General features: G+C 42.3%; 1 protein-coding gene across 15 annotated transcripts in view; it reads left to right on the forward strand.

Annotated features, from left to right (window-relative positions):
* The window catches only part of SORBS1 (sorbin and SH3 domain containing 1), an 862,221-nt gene that overhangs the window by 665,956 nt on the left and 173,654 nt on the right, over positions 1–22,611 (forward strand). For all 15 annotated transcript variants that reach the window (XM_069610575.1, XM_069610579.1, XM_069610580.1 and 12 more), the window contains one exon: positions 7,047–7,093. In XM_069610575.1, coding sequence (XP_069466676.1) covers positions 7,047–7,093 — 47 coding nt within the window. The remainder of the gene's footprint in view (positions 1–7,046; positions 7,094–22,611) is intronic.

Below are 22,611 nucleotides of genomic sequence, written 5' to 3' on the forward strand. Positions count from 1 at the left end.
GACCAACACCATGTTCGTTTTTTAAATTCTGGCTATTTTGTTGATTTTATATCACTAAAAAAGTATAGTTGATTTCAGACATCACCTTGCAAAATATTCATTAGCATAAGAAACTTATGCCCAAAGATGTTAGCTTTCTGCATAGAAATAAAACAAGAATAACAAATCACATTACAAATGACTTCTGTGGTTTGAAAAAAATACATTTAAACAGCTGCATTTGTAACAGGCCCAAGATGCTACACTGTTCACAGGGAACATAAAGGCCCACACCCTCTCCCAGTGGTAGTGGTTCGGATCTAGTTCTTGCATAACATATGACACAGTAGACTACTTCACTCTTGTTCCCAGTTAAAACAAAAACAGAAATGTGTTCATAAAACAACCTAGAAATCAGAATAGGGTCTGACATTTCTATCATATGTGTTGTTCCAAGTGTAAACATGACAAAATAATCTTATTCCTGATTAACCCAATGAAGGGAGCACAGGCCTGATAAACTCTCTATTTGGGGGTTACCTGGAATTCCTTGAAAAGGCCTCAGAGACTTTTCCGACATTATCCGACAGATGGGCGGATGTATCCACAAAGTGGATGATGACCCCATACTTTACAATAAAGTGACTCGAGTAAGCAAGACATGTAAGCTCAAAAAAGGCAAAAAATAATTAAATAACACAGTAGAGCAGAATCGCAGGACTGCCACAGGCTCTTTCTTTACATGAAGTAAAAATATCATATACCCATCAACAGCCTGGTTCGCTCTCACAGTAAAGAGTAGCTCAAAATGCATGTCAAATTCCTTTCGAGGCTGTGTTGCAGCCTCATTCAGGTGGTTTTAGCAGCACCGCAGACACTAACAGGAGCATCCACGTAAAGGTGGGTGTCCAGCTTTATATATACCACGTATTACTCTAAAGTGTTCCTGTTTCTAAGCACTATGATTTGCTTTTCAGGCAAGGGAACACATGCACTATGTCTTAGTAGGAGATACAATGATTTGCCAAGGAATGCATAATTTGGTCAAGTGTGGCTTGTATGATTAGCACCCATGAAGTTTAGTTTCATAATGGGCAATTTAGCTGTTAGAACACATCTCCCCCATGGAATTGAATGGTAGGTATCTGTAATGAGACATATATTAAAATAATGTATATTTGTTGTTTTAGTTGGTTCTTTTTTACAGAGAAAAACCCTGATCTAATACCCCGCACTGTAACAATCCCATCCCACAGTCTAATTTTATCAAAATATGTTCCTTTATTTAAAATTATAAATCAAGGAAAAATAGGTGGTCCCCTAACTTAGAGTGTTGGGGAAGTCACTCACAATACTACAGTCTACTGGAAGCTTGCCTATACAAAGGAAAATATAGCCTGCGTGATGGTTTCTCACTATGCTTTCATTCAAAATAGTGTAGCCAATTTATTTTGCAATATCTCACAAATATTCATACATATATAATGAAATATAAATGACTATTCTAGAATGTTCAAATACTTTACTAGATGTAGAGATTGATGCTTTCACAAAATTTAAATGAAACAGGTTGAGAATTATGTCAACTTGAACCGACTTTTTTATTGCTATCGAAAGGTGAAGCAGTTTTCAGAATAACATTCAAAACAAAACAATGTACTTAGGTTTCTCTGAAACCATTAACAAATATTGGCCTCAGAAAAATATGCTCACTTTGAATTATAGTTCAGCAATTCTCTGACTAATTATAATGTAAAATATTGAAAACTCGAAAACTGTTTAGGACAAACTATTGGTTCCAAGCTTGGGCATTTCAAAGGACCAGGACAGGTAGGGATACAATGACTGGCCTCAAGCAACTAAGTCAGATAGGGTTCCCCTCTAGTCTGTGCAGCGCTCCCAATACACCTCTATAGTAATCTGTTACTGTTTTGGTGTAAGTACATTCTAGATATGGCTCATTTGAAGAGATGTCCCCATCAGCTATATTCAGTTCAAATGCAAATCTGCTTCTCTCCTGTCGGTGGAGGTCTCTTGCTTCTCAGTTTTCCAAAAAACAATCTTTTCTTTCTATGTGTTTGAGCTTAAAGACCCAGCAACCCCCACTTATGTAGCATCATTTGACACATTGTTTTGGATTGGACAGACCCTGTGATAGGTTCCTTTCAGTTTCTCACACCTACAAGGGCCCTCCTTCTTGCTTCTATTGACCAACCAAATGTATGATGTGTCATAAGGGTATGTGTCAGTTATAAACTAGCCCCCTCCTTTGAAGTAAAACCAATATTTAAACTGAAATATACACATTTTAAATAGCTCTCTACATGGACATGCACTAGAGGTGAACATTAATGTATAATGTATGATGGGTCATTAGAATTTGAAAATTATGCATACAATATACATTTTAAAATGACTTCATGATGTGCATTTTCCTGGTCTGTGTACATTATATCCATATTTGTATTCAGTTTCCTAATCAAAACAATGCTTCAGAAACTACAACTATTAAGGTATTTCCATTTGTCATCTGTCTTGCACCATATATAGTCAACTTTGTGCTGTACATTTCAGTTGAATTGCATCTGTGTGTGGCTTAACCATTTATCAACAGAAACCAAATGTTGTTTGTAAGTGACATTTAACTTAACAAAAGCATGAGTTGGTAATCTATTCCTTAGTACCAAGGCATAATAGAAGAGGCACTTATTCTTGGTAAAAAAATAATGCTTTCCAAATTCACGGTGTAAGGGCCTTTGTAGGCATCTGCTTTTGTGAAGTTGTACCTAACTAGCTGACCAGACATGCATTACTCAGTGTAATAGTTGTCTTTCAGGTTAGCTAAAAAGAAATCCTTAGTTTTGACTTTTAACTGTATGTCTTGTAGGTTGGAAACTGGCTGGGCCTATTATCTTCCATAAACACAGCTACTCTGCTTATATTTTTCTATTTTTGTAAGTCGTCTGTTAATGGAATCTAGAAATTGTTGCTTTCCGAAAGAGCTTAACTAATGATTGTTTATGCATGAACAGATAGTTTCAGGTAAATTAGATTGTGGCATGATAAGTGTATTCTGTACCAGGTAACATAACAATCTGAAATCTAAACGATTTTTACCTCTAATAGTAATTTGACAACATGTGGGTCTATTAACAGATACTATATGCTGTGATTTATGATGAATATTCAAACTTTGTAAATCATTTTGCATTGTCATTTTCTTTATAGACAATGGCAGCAAATATGCAGAAGCATGTGACATTTCTCTTTCAATAAAACCTCCATAAAAACGCCTGTTATGTAATATTATGGAACTTGTATTGCCCAGTTTCTGTCATATGGGCCCTGTGGAAATTGGAAGAAATACTAAAAGAGAACATTTTTGAGAAAGCAAAAAGTATTTTTGCTCTTCCCCACAAGACCACATTCTTTAATCATGTGAAGGGGAATATTAAAGCAGATCATTAGGAACAAACCACACCCCAAGTACACAGGAAATGCATCAATACCAAAATGTATTATTTACCAAACTGACCGTACATTGAGAGAATCTTTGCATGTATTGAGAAGAAGCACACCTTGAAATTCCCCCAGCATTCTGCCTCCAGCTGGGCATACTTTAACCTATGACTAAAGAAGCATTCACTATTCTCATGTAAATATGTTGTGGCAAGTCAGACCTAGGAGATGGACGAGAAGATATGTATGGTTCAACAAGTTTTATTAAAGAAAATAAGGCCTCAACTATCCCTATAGCTATGACGATGGGTTTCCCTGACTTAATAGAAAACAACAAACTGCTTCGTGTCAGGATGTCTCACAAAAACTCCATTCTCTGCCCAAACCTATTCAATCTCAACCTCTAGCCCTACTACTACTAAACTAAACAACATTATTTTAGCCTAAGTAAGTTTGCTCTCAGCCTGCTTGGCTGTCTACGACTGCTTTCTGACCCACGCCCAATTTCGTCTTTTGTTCTTTCTTCCTCTCTGCTGATACAGTTCAAAGTTGTGTCCTTTAAGTCTTTCCCTCTTCTTAGAGATGGTTGCTCGGGACCGCCATGCAAGCATTCTTAACAGTTCAAAATGTTCCTCTCCACATTGTAGTAGCTGGTTCTCTAAACCTGATCCTTTTTTGTAACAACAATATTGATGAATTGTGATTGTTCTGATTTTGTATTTAGTCTCTTGTTCACCTCTCCTGGGTCTTTTAAGCTTCTCTAGCCGTTCACAACTTTTAGTCCAGTATGCACTATCTGACCCTTTAGGTCATCTTGATATGGTAAGGAGTTCACCTCCTCTTGAGGTATTCTGTGTCTCAGTCCCTCGAGGGCAATCTGACCTCTTAAATCATCTGGTTATCATATGGCTTTCACTCTCTCATGGGGTATTCTCTGAGTCAGCCACTTGTGGGCTCTTCTCTGGGTCAGCCCCTCATGGACTGACTGATTCTCCGGTTGCATTCACTCTCTCGTGGGGTATTCTTAAGGTCAACCCCATTGTGGGCTGTCTGGCCCATGAGTCCTTCGGATTCTCTGGCTGCATTCACCCCCTCATCGAGTATTCTCAGTCTCAGCCCCTTGTGGATGGTCTTGGTTCTTCACCACCCTCTTCTGGTGTCTTCCAATGTGCTGCATACCTGTTCTCCTGCAGCAGTGCTCAGTGGAGAAGGCAACCTCTCCCTTTGTTGTGGAACAGTTTTTCCGATGTCTTTTGGTCTTCAGTTCCTCCTGCCTGTGGCAGACAGGACTTCAGTGTCAGGATGACTTGACGCTGATGTGCCGGTCTAGCAGCAAGTCGCTTGTCGGTCGGTTCAGTGGCTCGGCACTTCTCAGGCTCTCCACCTTCCTTGACACCACAGTGTTCGTAGGCTCCAGGTTTCCTCCACCCACCACTTTCTCTGTGTGGTCCTGCCTCCTGCCTCCATGCTTCCCCTCAAAGGTAGCCATCCCCTCCCCTGTCCTCCAGTGCAAGCTGCTTTGTTTTACCCTCAGGCTGGCTCTCACTGCTTCTGCATGGGTGTCAAGCCTTTTAACTTCGTTCCTCAGAAAGAGTGGGAACAACTTTACTTGGGGATTCGCTGTGTGATACGGGCGATTGACCAATAGTGAGGTCCTGCTTGCCCTGTCCCCTAGCGGGTGTTAAGCTGAGCGGGATCACCTTCCTAGTCTGAAAGGGGGTGGCTCCCTCTAGGGAAGAAGGGACACATTACCTGGATTTGGCACAATGTCCATTAGTGTTGGCAGTGTTATTATAGAAAAATGAAATTATGAAAGCTGGTACCCTACTAAAATCAATTGTAAAAATACCTTTTTCATTTTTCTAAACCTTGTTAAGTTTAACTTATTTGTCGTCCAACCATAGTCAAAACACATATAACGCCTTACTCCAACTTTGTTGTCAACTTAAGTGGCTTTTATGACGAGATGCATGAAAAATGATTTTGTTCCTCGGCCCATGGCATAGATGTGTTTGTCACTTTTTCACCAATGGAAAAAACTGTTGGTATAGAGATATGAGTAGGTTGGTTAGGCCATAATTGGTGACTATCATAGTTTGTTGAATTAGAGTTGGTTTGGTGCTAAGATTCATGGTGACTTATTAAAGATCCTGAGCCGATATATGGACAAATCAGATACTGAATGCCTGAATATTGAGTATATAATATGGACTGCTCAAATTTCAATTTGCACTTTGAGAGTCACTGTATCGACTTTTGGTGGCGCTAAATTTGTGTTTGAATGGGGCATTTTAAATTGGTGATAGACCCCAAACCTCTCTTACTTCTGTCTTTCTCTCGGGTTCAAATCCCTACTATCTGGAATCTACACTTCTCCTTCCAGATTTACATTCCATATGGTAGTTTGACCAGAAAGTCATGAAACAAGGTTTTAACTTCCACATTGCTCTACTTTCTAATGCAAAGCGATTATATTTTGGCAGGGGAAGTGATCTTTTCAGCTCCACATTGTGCAAAGCGTGATTTAAAAATCCGTATTTTGACTGGCCACCTGTAATAAATAGTTAAAACTCTGATATCACACAATTGCTCTCTTGGCATCCGAACAATAATGAATTGAAATGTTGTACATGATTAACTATGTTAGAAATCAATAATTATTCTATTTTGAGAACTCCTTTAGATGAAGAAAATGTTTCAAACCAACCAACTCAACCTTATGGACATACTCAATATATGAAGGTGTAGCTTAATTTAATAAACAAAAGGGCTTACATTTTTAAAGCTAATTCCCATTGTGACATTTTTTTGGACATTTACAATAGTATAGGATAAAATGGAAATCATAAAGCAGGCTCTTAAAACATCAACAACAAACATCAACAATCATAGGGAAAACCAAAAATGAAAGGGACGAACAAGACATTTTGTGCTACTTCATAGCCTGCATAATACCCTCTGGGACCGCCATAATTTGCAATTATCATGGCCATTAGAAAATGCTTTATCCAATACAAGTCCATCAGTACGCTATTGAGTCCATTGACTTTTCCAAACAGGTGTCTTTCCTCCCAGACATAGCTGAATATAAACTTCATAAATCTGGTAGGATTTGAATATTCTGAGAATCCGAATATGGCCTTAACGGTTGTTAGAGTACCCTTAGGATTTAGGAAGCTGAGGATAGAGTAAAAATTAACCGGTCAAATTGTCTAGAGTTCCTGGCATCTGACAATCTTATCGGGCAAATGCACAGTAGGGCTACACCATCTTGAGTTGTGTGTTCTGTAGGCAACTTTAGTATCCTCATCTGATGAAAAATCCTTTGATAATGGAAACATGAGCAGTACTTTGTGCAGCCACACTAGCATAGAATATACTTTTATTAGGCCCCCACTTCAAATAATACTGATAATCTGTCATTGGTTGTTTTGTGTTCTGCTTTGGGCTGTACTGCTTCATATTTAGGTTGTGGCACAATTCATTGCATACATTAGGCAGGCAGCAGCTCATGTGATGTATGTAGAAATATGTGTTAACCCGATGACTAAGGCTCTTTAACAATCCTCATTTTCTTTTTTATTTTGCTTGTTTTGCTTCATATATAGATGAGACCCGCAAGAGCCAAGTTTGACTTCAAAGCACAGTCCCTTAAGTGAGTACAAGTTGATGCAGTTTATTTTGCAAAACATTCTGTATGTGTATTTCTCTTTAAATGTCTCTTTACGTGACTTCAACAGAGACAGAAATAAAGTTATGTGTGTGTTATTCACCCATACACCCACCCAGGACTCAGTCAGAGCCACCCTTCAAAGGTCGCCGCCTAGCCCAAATTCACATGTTAAAGCTCACATAAAAGGCCCCTTCATTGACTTACAGTATGCTCAACTTCCCATACCTATCTATGAAGTAGCCACTGGCATCATGAACAATATTCTCTCCAATAGTGGCAACCTCATCGTATTCTTCAACAAAGCTGATTTATCCCTATTCAGTTTCATATAAAAAATTCCACCAAATGGAGACACACAAGAAATGCTCCAAGAAGAGCCTCTTGGAAACATTCCTGCACCTCCCATAAGAAGACTACTTTTGCAGTTACCAGGGTGCCTAGCCTACACAATTGGGCTCCTCCACCCAACTATAGTGTTAGTTTACAGAAAACAGCAAAGCTTGCTTCACAGCTTCACTTCATTAAACTTCATAGTTGTACTATCTTGAGCAGATATTCACATGTTTTAGTGGAATCGTACACTTCTTATTTTCGGTCTGGAGGTCTGCATTGTATAGTTGTTGGCCTCTTGTATACAAAACATTCTCATTTTGAACTCTGGCAGAGAAGAGATTTGCTATCTTGTGTTCTCCTAAGGATGTCATTCTGACTATCCTTGGGATAAGGAAAGTAGTTTGTTTCAACTTCTTTAAGGCCTATTATTTCAATGTGCAGCTTCATGCTCTGGGCAGAAGCAAAGCCTGCACAGACGTAAAGCTGGCTGCTGCATGAAGGAGTATAGCTGTTAGCCTTTCCTCTTGTCATGTCGAAAGACTGTTTCTAGAAAACTGGAACAAGAGTTAAATAAAGCTAGCCTAATCGTTTACTATCAAATTTTATCCATATATAGTATTGGTGAGCCAGATTGTATTTGGGAGATGCATGTATCTACTGTGTCGGGATATCCCTACACAGAACAACAGCAGCACCACTCTACCGTCTGGTAAAGTAGCAGGTGAAACCGACAAGGCAATTAAACAACTTGGGAAGAACAAAATAAATTGTTGTAGACCAAATTGCATTTTATATTTTTATTTCTGTTTTGTTTTTATTGTTGAAAGCAGACAAATCTGTTTTGAACAAAAATACATTGGTGGTAGCAATCCCATTTCTGGGTGCCTTACAATATGAAGATGAATTGGGGATAGATGGGAACAAAAAACAATTGGACATGGTTGCAAGAACATCTTTGATATTATAAGACAAGGATACTGAAAGTATTGAATTGGGGATAACTATGGCCAGTCCGAGGGAGGGTGGGGGGGCACCTGTACCGGTTAAGAGAAGGTGAGGTTAAACAGAACCTTCTATAGGTCGTGGGAAAAGCTACCACCCGCCATGCCTGATGTGTGGGCAATCAGGACTATTCAGTGGGTGGAGGGTAGAGCAAACAATACCAGTCAAGCAATGGGGGGAGGGTGTGACCAGGACCAGCAAGGTAGTGAGAGATAGGGATACCAGGACCAGCTAGGGTTGTGGGGGTTTTGAGCACAACCAGGACCAGCCAGAGCAAGTGTGACCAGACACAAGAGCACTATTAGAGAGATATTTGGAAGGAGGAATCCCAGTGCCACCATGCCAGCTGCCCTCCTTCCCATAGAGTATCTCGTCACACACACTAACACAAGACTATCTTTGTGGTAAGGTGAGGGGGACAAAGTATAATTTTCCAGCATGCAAATAATGACTTGAAACTGAATTCAGTATGGTAGTATGGCAGTAATGGCAATGGCTGTCCCTGCTGAAACACTAGTTTGTGAGTGTGATGTGTTCCCAAACAGTATGATCTGTCATCAGTTCGTTGGCCTGAAACGTAAGTTAGAGGATGTATTTTATAAGCAGATAGTCTTTACTCCCTACGGGTCTGGACCTTTGGAATAAATTGTCTGAACTATTTATTTCAAATGACCCCACACGGCAAATGATGGCAGTTGTAAAGCCTATGCAAACTGCCCATGCCTTGTGAAAGGCACGGTGTCCCAAAGAAATACTTGCGCTGGCAGCAGCTCAAATGGGTGGCAGTCTGCCGGAACATATCCCTCCCCAGAGATCTTCCCCAGCAGGTACAACCTTTTCTTACCCTTACTCTCACTGCTAGTACTAAGGACATCCTTTCCTCAGGTACCTAAAAGTACCTGAATGTTCATGAGTTTCTGGGTCTGTCTTGCTTTACACATTTTCAGGTGTTACAGCATAGCATTTGTGAGAGGACATGTCCCTGGCTGCCACAGCTTTTGTGCGTGTTGGGGGACATAGGAAGGTGAGTGAGACTGGATGTTTATTCACAGGCGCAATTGAAAATGAAAAGGTGAAATGGCAGAGTGATAGGAGCAGGCCCTTTATTTGCAATAAAAACTGCAATAGTTGTATGTGTTTAATTGGAATGCATAATTCAAAAAGCAATACCGCACATTATATGTCAAAGTTTTTTTTTATAAAAAATTGGTGAGGTTATTAACCATGGCAATTCTTTGGACAAAACATCATGATATCAATTTTAGCACATTCAGTTTAGTAACAAACATGTCTCAAATTAAAGTACAGGTGAGGGCGCCCCTATATGAATTCAGGCACTGATCATTAAACACAGGGGGGAAGAAATTTAACACAAAGTAATAGCAGAGGCAACATACAAATTTCAAACAAATGCCTTCATTATGTGTACCATTTTACTCTATCCCACTGGTGCAACGGGGGTGATAAAAAGTAGTACCCCGAGGTATCATTAGCTGTGTTAGAACAGCAGTATGTGTTTGACCGTTGCAATTATGACATCCATTTGAAAGTAACAGTAGCAAAAGATACTATTCCCACTCTGTTTCTGTCACAAGTCTCTCCCCTTCTCACCTGCTTTTGCTGTTTGCTTGCGACCTTCTATGATGTCTTCTTTCTCACGGTCCGGGATTTGTACAAACCCGAGCGCTGGTCCTCAGATTCCAGCGTGAGGTTCGCTATCCAACTTCCGGGAACGTTCAGAAGTCCAGGGTGGATACCCAGAAGGAATGATGTTCGCACTCGGAGGCATGGAACGCTGTGACCCAAGCGTGGAAGAAAATCCAGGAAGATCGGAGGTAAGGTAGAGGAATGGAAGGAAGGAAGGGGGATTCAAGGAACTGGGAACCAGGAATCAGAAGAGAGCCCCGAGCGAACTCCAGCAACACACGTCCGACTACAGCAAGTGGTAGCGTTGAGACGTGCAGAGCAGCGGGGGCGTGTCTGTTTTGTAGAGTGTACAGCGTGGAGCATAGAGACTGGCCAGCAGCATTCCGTTTCAAGCGGCCATGTTGGAAGGATCACTGTATTCATTCCCCTATGGGTCAGGGACCAGGAAGTCCAGAAGGAACGCAGACGACGGTTCATGACAGTTTCGGCCATGCAAATCCCTCATCAGGTTCTGGCTAGTGAAACACAAATACTCCTTCCGTCTCAAGGCTAGTTTTCTGTTACGGTTATTGGGGAAGCCTGTGACTCACTTTATTTGATTATTTCTAAGAACCACAATTTTAGCTGTTATGTAAATGAGGTCCAGGAAGTCCCAAACAGATTGCAGTCCAATCCTCAGCAATATAAATGCTTCAGGTTCATTGAATCACTACAAAGACTATAGTGATCTTCAGAAAGTGAAATTATGAAAGGTTTTCAGTAGGCTAACTACTAGAGAGATTTTCCAGAGAGGCAGTCCACGGTGGTGTGGGGGAACACAACTTAAGAGAAATATTTTCCACATTTGTTGAGGCACGAATATCTTTAAACCTAAAGCAAAGGTATTAGCAGTCCCAAGTCATTTCACCACCTGTATTTACTTTGAATTTTCACAACGATTTTTCTATTTTATTTGGGGGATCACCCCATACCCGCTTCCCCTTCATTACTACCCATACCAAAGCCCCTTCCCACCCCCTAGTTACCTCTTAAACCACAATCCCTTTTTTTTCCGAAAACACTTCGAAGTAATTGCATTGAAGTGATTTACTTTGCAGTAATTACTTGCGTTGAAACCACGGGATATCATATTAGCCCATGGAATATCCTTATGTGCCTAAGAATCTAGTGTTTGGAAAAAACAGAAAAAACAGGTACTGCTATACAGTTTACGGTGGTCATAATGCCACTGCATGCTGTGGAGTTTCTCAAATTGTGTGTGGTTGTATGCATCCAGCCACTATAACTGCTATGTCAGCTACTAGGACCACAATCAGTACATTGTTCAATGAAGCACAGCTGTTATTCTAAGTGCTACTAAATACAGCTACTAAATACAATGCTACTGGAAAAGTGACTGTGTTAGGCATTATAGTGTAGCCACCTCAAATGCCACCTGTCAGAAAGTTATTGCAGTTTGGCACATATCTAAATATGCAGTATCACCAACCGTACAAGTGTTGAGGACTGGTGGTGTGAGCAGAGCACTGGTTCATTGAATCTGGGACTGGAGTGCAATTTCCAAAGGATTAAATAAAAGCAGGTGCAGACCACAGAAGACATTAGCAAGAGCCTGGTTGGACCTAATGAGCGTAAGTATACATGCTCCGAATGAACTTGTGAAAAATGAAGAGCGATCAAGCCTGCTTTTGGCAACACAAATGTAGCAGGGATGGTGAGAGTACTGATGTTTGCCTTTGATGTAGGTGTTCTCTAGCAACTTGGAGAAAAATCCAATATCCAGAGCTTTCTTTCACGTCACATTTAACGTCACAGAATCCACATTTAATCATGGCGATGGGGACACGCAAAAGGTAGATACACTTAGTTTGCGCAAGAATGCACTACAGAGGCAGCTGAATAGCAGTTACTTCAAGAGTAGAGTGAAAAGCCCTGTTGCACATACTGCTGGTAGAGTTACACATACAGTGTCTCGGGAGGATAGCTCAGCAGCAACGTGCTCGCCTTGGAAGCAAGATGACACGGAGCAACACAGGTTCGATCCCCGGGTCCGCGCTTAGAAACTTCTGGGTATTAAGCGCGTTATAAATAACCTATCATATCATTGCTACTACAGTCTAGATTCTTCAATGTGTGCCATTGCAGAGCCACACCAGAAGACTGACTTAGAGCTGGACAGTGTGACTGGAAATGTGTATGACACATGTCACCTGGAAAGGATGTCAATCCCCTGCATTAAGGATTTGCCAGGCAATTGAAATAGTGTTTAGTGCTACATTGAGGGGTTGTGGCTGAATGTAAAATAGAGCCTCGTTTTGTGTAATGGTAAAAAAGTGACATACAGAAAAATTTACGAATAGCACGTCAGTGGAAATTTGTGCAAGATCCTTGCACAGCACCCAAATAATATACCGGCACGTGCCTCCAAGGTAGAAGGACTTTACAGTGCAATTGGCACCCAAAGTACCAGAGTGGTAGTTGTTATGTTAGGGGCATTTTTTACGCGCACGTACGACCAAGGGCACCTTGGCGCGAAGAAGTACATTGCAATACCGCAGGAGAGTTGCGGCAGAGAACAGAGATTAAAAATGTTTGCCAAAGAGAATTGTCTTGAGTAGGTGACGAAAGACTAGGTGATTCTCAGTGGCCTTGAGCCTAAAGGGAAGAGAAGTCCACAACCTGGCAGCCACAACAGAGAAGGCCCTGCTGCCCTCTCTCTGAAGACGAAACCTAGGAACCACCAACAGTCTCTCTTTACTTGAGAGAAGAATACGACTGGGAGTGTAGGGCAGGAACTTATCCTGAAGAAATTCTAGTCCAACCTGATAGATCGCCTGATGAACACTACATAGGGATTTAAACTCAATCCGCTGCTGCACAGGGAGCCAGTGCAGGTGACGTAGTACCGGGCTGATATGGGTGCCATAAAGGGTGCCGGTAGCAACTCAGGCAGCTAAATTCTGGAGTAATTGCAGACAGAAAAAGTGCATTGCAATAATCTATCCTACTCGAAACTAATGCAGCCACCACCGGAAGGTGCAGTCGAGTAGGGAGAAAGGGCAAGACTTTGCAGAGAACCCGCAGCAGAAAATGACCAGACTAGCATACTGCAGGTAACCCCCCAGTTTCTTCACTACCGTAACCGGAACAGGGAGAGCACCCAGAGAAGCAGGCCAAAAAGAAGAAGACAAAGAGTTAGACATGACTGCAGATCCCCCCACCAGGACCTCTGTCTTGTCCCGTTCAACTTGAGCCAACTGACTCCCATCCAGTCCTCCACAGCCACACGGCAATCATACATGCGAGACGACACATGTCCCGGTCCAGATCCAAACAGACTGGGATTTGGGTGTCGTCTGCATAAGAATAGCACCGAAAGCCGTGGAAGCAGATAAGGGCAATCAGGGAAAAAATATAGATATTAAATAACATTGGGGACAAGGCGGAGCCCTGTGGGACCCCACAAAACAGAGAGTCAACAGAAGACAGAAAAGGATAAAGAGAAACAGACTGACCCCTACCGGTAAGGAAGGAGGTAAACCAAGAGAGCACAGGGCCCGAGATCCCTAAGGTCGCCAGGCTATAGAGGAGGACGGGACGTTTAGTAGTCTTAATCAGCCGATCATATTTTCTAGATAGAGAAGAAAATGTTGCTTTGTCAATAAGGTTATATGATCAATGCCATTTACGCTCAACTTGGCGAACACCAAGCTTTGCAGCTCTCAGGTCGTCAGAAAACTAGTTGTCACTGTTACAGTTGATGCAGACTTACTGACTGAGAGCACCCTCACAGTGCAGCACATTCTAGTTCTTTAGGCACTAGTGTTCTACCACGTTAGCATAATACTAGAATATTAGAATCAAGTAGGACAATAAGGGATAAATGTGTCCCACAGTTGGCTCTCTGCTTATAAAAAGCTCGATGAACTAGGCAAAGAGCTTTACATTTGATGTGCCTAGCCACTGGAAGCCAGTGCAATGAGCGCAGGACTGGCAAAGTGTGAGTACCATAGGTTGAGTTAGTAGCACTTTGAGCTGCTAGGTTTTGTAGTACCTGGAGACGGTATATTAGTCCCACTGGTTGAACCAGAAATAGAGAATTACAATAATCAAGTCAGCTGAGGACAAGTGCAGCCACTGCAGGAGGGCGGAGGTGACTAGGCAAAAAAGGAAGAACCCTTCGTAGCAGCCTCAGATGAAAATGTCCATCTTTGCAAACTGCACCTGCCTAAGGGACCATAGATAGAGTAGAGGAAAGAACAACCCCAGATTTTTCACCAACATCACCAGAAAAGGAAAGTCACCCAGTGTGGAAGGCCAAAAGAAGGCGTCCAAAGTGTAGGATTAGGGAGAGAGCCCACCACCAAGATCCCCGTCTTGGCCCCATTCAGTTTCAGCCAATTGCTGTTCATCCACTCCCACACAGCTGCCAAACACTGACACAAGCACAACAACACCTCCAACTGGTTGAGATTGATACGAACAAGTATTTGGCTGTCGTCAGCATATGAGTAGCACCGGAGGACGAAGGAATGGACAAGACAAACAAGAGCCTGGATATAGATATTAAAAAGCATAGGGAACAAGGTGGAGCCCTGGGAATCCCCACAGGATAGCAAGTGAGAAGGGGAAGAAAAAGGAGGAAGAGAAAGCCATTTGTCAGGAAGGAGTGAAAGGAAGGTATGGTGTCAAACAGTATGACAGACACAAGTGATCACAGTTCAAGGGTGTTTATTGAACTTCAATTGGGTTTGGAAAACGCCTATCTAATCCTAAATCTAAAGAAGCGAGAAAGCTACGACCATCAATTAATAATAACGCAGTTCTAGTCAAGTCTGTCAAAATAAAAGGGCCTATACTAATAAACATATTTCGAATCCTTACTTCTAAATACAAATAGTGTGAGAAACAATGGTATGGAAAAGAAAAGGGTTCAAGAAATTATATGTCAGGATATTCATGCCGTTGGCTTCCCTTCCCCACGTTTTCAGCAAGGGACATGGAGGCACACTCGGGCTTAGCACACTCTCTGGCTCCTGTAGCATGAGGATGCAGTTCAAAACCTCAACATCAGGGCCTTCTGTACAAAAGTCTCTTTGCCATTCAGAGTCTCTTATTTTAGAGGGTCTGATGCATCGCAACAAACATTAAAGTTCCTTTCTTCTTAGGATTTCACATATACAACTTCTCGGGTGATTTACTGTTCGCCCCGGGTCCCCCCCTCCCACGCTCAGACCCACTTTGACACTAAGGCCCTCATTACAACACCGGCGGTAACCAATGGCGCTATTAGCACCATGGTTACTGCCGGTATTGTAATGAGTCTGCCATGGTGCAATGGGGAATTACCACCCCATTCCAAGGGGTGCGCGGCGGTAATTCCCCATTGCACCATTGGCCCTTCCCCATTCCCATTTTTGCCCCATAGGGCTCAATGGGAATGGGGAAGGCGGTAATTACGGTACTGCAAATTGGCCTATCAAGGTCCCTTTGCGGGTCCCTACTTTAACGGCTGGTCCAGACCAGCCGTTAAGGTCGGGAGCCGCAATGGGACCTCGTAATTAGGCGCTAAGGGGTTAACACCGCCACAGCCTTTTATGGCACCGTTAACCCCTTAGCGCAAGGCTTGTAATGACCCCCTAAATCTCCAATTGGTCTCCCTACGCTGGACCCGGACTAAATTTCTCTACTTTGCCAAACGTTCTCTACTTCATCAAGTTCGAAGACTTTCAACTGTGCGCAGGATTTTGCTTAACCCATCGCAGGACCTCTTCGATTCACAATTACTCGCTCTCTTCTTGATATAACCTTTTTCTCACTTTCACTTTTGCCACTTCTCAGCTGGATCCCTTACAGAGACCTTTGATTTAGCACCTACGTGGTGCCGGACCACTCTTTCAAAGGTATTGTATCTTGCTTTTAAAGTTCAGTCACTCATCAGCAGTTCAACTTTACTTGCGTCTCTTATCACAGGAATTTTAACAATGTTCGTTCCAGTGCTCGCCATACAATGTAACTACTTGCAACCTTGGCTTCAACACAGACCGGTCTTGTATCGGTCTCCCCAACTCATGGGCTGTATTGATTTTACTGACACTGCTTTGTTCTTGGAGCCAAGGACGGTACCACGGCAGATGGTGCTTCTCCCTGCCTCGATTATTGGCGCAGGAGGGACCTGGGTATCTCTGACACACAATGCAGGATTCTTCAGCCTGGTTTCCTGGTGTTATGCTTTCTATTCGCAAGGTTTCTGGAAAGTAATGGTAACTTGTTGAGAAGGTCAAGGGAACTTGCAATCCCCTTCTGTTTTGCCATCCTTCTTCTCTTGTTCAGCTGCCATCTTGAAACTGCTGTTTCCTCGTGTGCTTTGCCTCGCTCAGAGTGTGCTCTCTTGATCCGCCTTTTATCTGTGTGAGGAAGCTTAATGGAAGTCAGGTGTGTGTGTGATGGTCAGTAGTTGCCTGACCTCGCCTGACCATTGTATTGGGACATGTCAGGTATACTGCTCGGTGTTAGTCTGTTTCTTCTCATAGCAGGCTGTGCATGTGAAAGTGTTTGTGTTGTAAAAGGAGGGAGGGTCGAGTTCCTAAATATCCTACCTGGTAGGATGGGGTGAAGGTGTTACATGGAAGAGGATACTGCGTCTCACCATCCGGTGTTCCACTCGCCAAATATCCCTCACCCAGGTGATCTTCCCGCACTGGTCCACCCCAGGAACTGGATCCAAAAGCGATGGCCCTGTCCTGGCCACCTGGATGACAGCTCCCTGGGTACTAGTGGGTAAGACACCTTCTGGTTTCTCACGGGAGGTAAACCACGCCAGGACGGACCTGCCTGCCACCGTCAGGCGGGACAGCAGAATGGAGTGGTCAACAGTCTCAATAGGTCTAGCAAAATCAGGGCACCCACTCCCTCACTGTCAACCAGCCTGGCCATGTCATCAACCACAGAAACCAGGATACTCTCTGTGCCGGGTCTCGGGCAAAATCCTGACTGGAAGTGGTCAAAGAACCTATAGGATTCCAAGAAAGAAGAAAAAAGAGGAGAGACCAAAGCTTGGAGCAAATTCATGAAACAAGCTAGAAGAGAGATAGGACGAAAATTTGCGGGAACTAAGGGATCCAGAGATGTTTTTTTCAAAAGAGGCATGGCCACAGCTTGTTTAAGTTCCAATGGAATATGTCCAGATTGACAGGACAGATTGACTGCTTGTGAGACTCAACCGAGTATACCTGGCACAATGACCTTAAGCACATCCAGTGGAACCGGGTCTGACAGCGCAGAGGATTTCAAGTGCATCATAGTCTGGCCCACTATTTCCTCTGACAATATGGGGAATTTGGACCAGGTATGACAATTATCTACCCTTAATGGCATTAAGCCCATAGCAGATTGCTGAACCAATTGGATGTTGACGCGTATATTGTCAATTTAAGTGACAATGTATGAAGCTAGTGAGTCACAAATCGCCTGCAAGTGATCTCGAGTAAATGAATTAACTAAGGCATTAAGTCATGGATTGGCTCCTAGGGAAACAATGCCTTGTGTAAGGCAGTCTTGGTAAGGCACTATAAGACCCCACTTGACATTTGAACTCTGATCCTAGCTGTATCTATTAGCCAAATTAGTGATTTTCTGATAATTAGAGATGATCTCATTTGTTTCTTCCGTAAAAAAAAAGTAACTACTATATTCTCTTCAAGCTTAATTTTTAAGTACAGTTTATTAGGGAGAACACTGTCGAGAGTATCCCAATAAAACCCTGTCTAACTGCAGTACCTGTCCCCTATAATGGCACACTGTTGCTGACTAAACACCGGCACTTCCTGCCCTTCTTCCCCTTTTTAAGTTGCACACACCTCTTGTCCCATCCTTACAGCTCTTTCAGCCTGCCCCTCCTGTTTCCCCATATCCCTGTGGTCACAGGTCTCTTGGAGATCTCAGATGCTTACTTTGCATGGCAACTGAACTTAAAAACGGAATTTCTACTTTTCTTCAGCATTGCTTTTGTCCCCTCTGAAGCAAGGGTATTCTGGTTGTAGGGTTGTGCTTCTGCACTACAAGTCCGGGAACTTCCAGCTTCTGCATCCTGTGCACACTGAATATTCGCCTCTCTGCTCGCTCTAGTGAGTCCTGCATTATATTTTAATTAGTAAAAGGCTCCAGTCGTAGCTCCTCAGACAGTATCTGAGCGTTGTCCTTGTGTCTTGTTTGCCATTCAATATCACCTTTGCTTTATTATTGCCTGGTCAGTATTTATTTACCAGGATGAGATTCTGCTTTGTGTCTCGAATGTTATGTTTGCACGCTGGATGGTTGAAAGTCTGCCTGGATACTAGATTGATGACGTTGTTTGGCCGTTTGTCTTTTACTGCCCATTAGTTAGCAAACCTTTGTTTTTCAAATCAGAACATTTGTTCAACGTAGTGCTTGGTGTGGATTCCAGAGTGGAACACAATTCGGGAAGACTGTTTCATTTAATGGGAGGGGTTAGAGTATAGAGAATGAAATGGCAAAGGCATCTCTGGATGCAGACCATACCTCGAACACTGTTGGATGGGAGTATCTATTTACTACTTTAGATGGAAGGAATTTGGCATCAAATATAACAGGCTGCTTGGAAGGGTAGGGCTAAGTGTACAGCATTCAGCCAGTAAGAGTGGATACATAACTATTCTGTTTTTAAAGGGTGGGGTGCAGGGCAAGTACTATGCTTTTGAGGGGGCTCAGGACATGTAAATATAATCCCTAACAAAGAAGTCTCATTTTGGTACACGCTATCTACGTACAACTTCACTTGGCTGGATGCGGATCCTTTTCGTCTCTCATCCTGTCAAGTCTCAGAGCAAGACATTTTAATTCCTGGTACTCTGGGTTGTACTCTCAAATGCTTAATAGAAGTAAATGCATGCTGAGAATTGCAACTTGTAAAGAAAATGTAACTTTCTTTTTTATTTTTATATTTATATATTTTTTGATATTTCTATTATATGTTTAACTTGTAAACATATTTAGATTAATCACGATAAACATACATTCATAAAGGCTTTACAGAGTGGAGAAATTGGGGTAGTGTAGAGAAAGCATAAGGAGGAAAAACATAACATTAAATATGAGGTTTCCTAAAGTGAGTCCGGTCTTAGTATTCCTGCACCTGGTCAAGCAGGAATTGGGTAAGAGATTGAGTGTAAGGGTCGATAGTTGCAGAGATCCCAATGAGTTGGTATTCATCTATGACTCAAGGCTGTGCCACTTGCAGAAGACTGTGTGAAAAAGTGTTGTTTTTAGGGCTGTCTAAAACCTTACTTGATTTCGTTAAATGCCAGGGGTAGAGGAATGTTGTTCTACATGCTCAGCCCTATTAGTAAAATTCTGTCCTCCAACTGTTTTCAGAAGGGAGGTGGGCAGGATCAAATTGTTTGCGCTTCAGGGTTCTCAATAGGATGTACCTTTTCCCTGGGCATTCAGTTGCCACATAGTGCTATTAACCTGAAAAAGATTCATACTTTTCAAGATTAAATCCACTGTTGCTTCCACAGCCCATGCAGAGCATAGGAGATGTAGCCATAATTGTTCAGACCTAGTATCATGTGCGCTGCACTGTTCTGGATTAACTTCTGTTTCTAGATTACTTCTTTACGTAGTCCAATGTACTTGCTGTTCCAGTAATCCAATTTTGATAAGTGATTGAATGATTTCTGTTTTTAGTTGAAGATCCATGAAGGGGATGTAGTTCATAATTGCACTTGCTGTTGAGAGATGGGATATGAGGGCCAAAATAGAGGTTGGAACCAAACATTAAATTTATAAATGTTTCAATTTGTTTTCTGGCACGGGGAAGAACCAAGTGATCGGGCCAAAAAACGGGTAGTCCTGTACCTGCAGTGGTATCACAGTGTAGGTCCTCAGTTTTAAGTGAGTTAAGGCGGGATAGGGCTAAGTTATGCTGATAACTTGTCCGGTCAGGGGCCTTTATCACCCAATCAGATCACCAGCTCAAAGTCATCAGGATAGAGATTAGGCGGTAAAACTACTCAATCAGAGATGCTCGGCACCATAGGTAAGCTTTGAAGAGCCCTGTTGAAAGGGATGAGTTCGGAGGCAAACCTTTGGATTGAGGTCTTGGGTTTGAGAAGAGATTTCCAATTTTACCTGGGCTAATTAATCATTGAGGAAGGAGATGACCATTTTAGAGCAGTTCTCTGGATTCCTATGTCGTGTTTGAGGTGGTGGATTTGCATAGTGTGATGTACAGTGTCATACATTGCTGACAAATCAATAACCATGACAGCCGCAGATTGCTTGGAATTATTTGACTCGAGTATTTCTTCCTTAATATCAAGAAAGGTAGATTCATTACTTCTGCCAGGTATGATGCAGCAGGTGATTGATTTTGCCAAATTCCTAGAAGTGTTTAAATAACACATTTCCAATTGATCTGGCGTCTGGTGGTAAGTTTATTTTGGGTCTGTTCAAGAAATATTAAATAGTTTCAGAGACTGTTGTGTGCCAGGATCATCATTTATAAATTACAAGCTCAGATGCTCCTTGAATACACGAGAAGATTCCCCAAGATTTACAACCCTCCAAGGACCACTCCTTCTGATCAGCAGAATAACAGACTCACAGCTCATGACGCCAGCCGCCGCTCCCTTACATGCTTCCTTTTCTAATCCCAAAACAATACTAAAACTAAAACGGAATGACAACTCCTAAAAAAAGTAAATAGAATTCCTGTGAAACCCACATACCTTACAAACTAATATCTTAACTGTAAATCAATGTATCCGTACATGCTATGTTAAACATCAAAACAAATAACCTTTTTCTGATGTCTGTCATGTACTCCTCTATTTGCCTCTCTCACTCACTCACTTTCTCGCTCTCATTCTCTTTCCTGCTTCTTTCTCATCTCCCTTCTCTCATCAGTAGTGGTCCTGCCCTGCCTCGCCCACCTACTGCTGCTCGCATAATCCTAATAAGGGTGCTGCAGTTACACACCTACGCATTGACGCCATAATCTTGGACAAACTCCCAGGCTTCCTGGGAAAGATTCAGGGATTTCAGTGACTTCAGAATAACTATCAAAGAATCATAGATCTTTGGGATTGTTTACCTACATGCACGAGCCAGCGAGATGTTGGTCAAGTAGTTGCCATTGCTTCTCCACTGCTCCATTACCTGCCTTCTTCTGGAGCTGTGCCTTGCATCGCGGTTGGATGGGCTTACATCATTAACGTTGTCACCTTTCTGACCAAATCCATTATCGTATTCACTTATTGAAGTAATATTTAAAAAATGGAACCTTCTCTATAAAAACACAAATGGTAAAAGCACGTCAAGTTCATTATAAATTGGAAAACTCAGTAATGCACAAACATGTCCCTTATCTTCAGACTGAGGAAATATTGAAGTCCTTTGAGGAAACCATAATAGCGCCATTGTTCAGACACCTGTGTTTAATGATACACTATCTGGACATTGGAACATGCACATTGGTTGTATCAAAACCGTGCAATTCACGAAAAGGAGAGGAAAAGTTGTGATTTTGCAAAAGGAAACATAAAACTCGCAGGAGTGTGCATGGGTGCTCCACACTCACCTGTCATAGACCTGTGACTAATGATGGTGGTGGCTTGCTCCAGGGGCTCTTAGGAGTCACATGTTATGCTGGAGATATGTTTCCACATGTAGGTAGGGCCGTGAAATCTGGGGCTTTAAGAGCCAATACTTGCAGGCAGACTTGAACTGCACTCGGCTCCCTTTACAAAGGGATACGTTAGTTCATAGTCAAAACGATAGTGCAGTTTCTGAAAGGTAAACTTTGCTAGCAAATGGATTGTTCAGCTGCCATGGTCTAATAGGTTCAACTGAAAATCGCATTCTGAAATAATGTCATCCTTTATGTTACGTAAAGCGTCTTTTGTACCATGCCTATTCCCACTGTAGTGGTCTGACAGCACTGAGCTTTGTCGAGATAAGTGATCATAAAAGCACTGACATCACTGATGTGATTCGAAATGTTCACTAGTCACCTGACAGCTTTCAGGAAACCTCCAGGAAAAGGAAAGTAGATACCACTGTATTTCATTGATTAACTTTCTATTTTTGACAAAGTGTCAAATGTAGTAGCACATTTATACTTTAAACATGGTGAACATATTTAATGGTGGGGTTTGTTTGTAGCACTGAGTTGACCTAGCAAACGGAATAGCAGGTATGGTTAGACATTCCCATAGGTGCTAGGTGTGTCTAGGAGGCCCTGGTGGCCAGGACCTACAGGGGCATGTGCCTTTCTCCTGTCACAATATAATGTAGGGCCTGTTTATTTTTCTGGCCCGGTTGAGCACAGTATTAACAAACTGACTCACCGACACCACCCCATCATCCCAGACCTGCTGCTCTGGTGGGCGCTGAGCAGGGGTGTTGCTAGGTCTGGAAAAGATCAGGGGCTAAGCTAATGTCGGGACTGGCGGGATTCGGGGCTAGCTATAGCCTTTTGGTTGTAGTCCCTGAGC

The sequence above is a fragment of the Ambystoma mexicanum genome, chromosome 8, assembly GCF_040938575.1.
Source record: "Ambystoma mexicanum isolate Mex_15411 chromosome 8, UKY_AmexF1_1, whole genome shotgun sequence".
NCBI classification, from domain to species: domain Eukaryota; kingdom Metazoa; phylum Chordata; class Amphibia; order Caudata; family Ambystomatidae; genus Ambystoma; species Ambystoma mexicanum.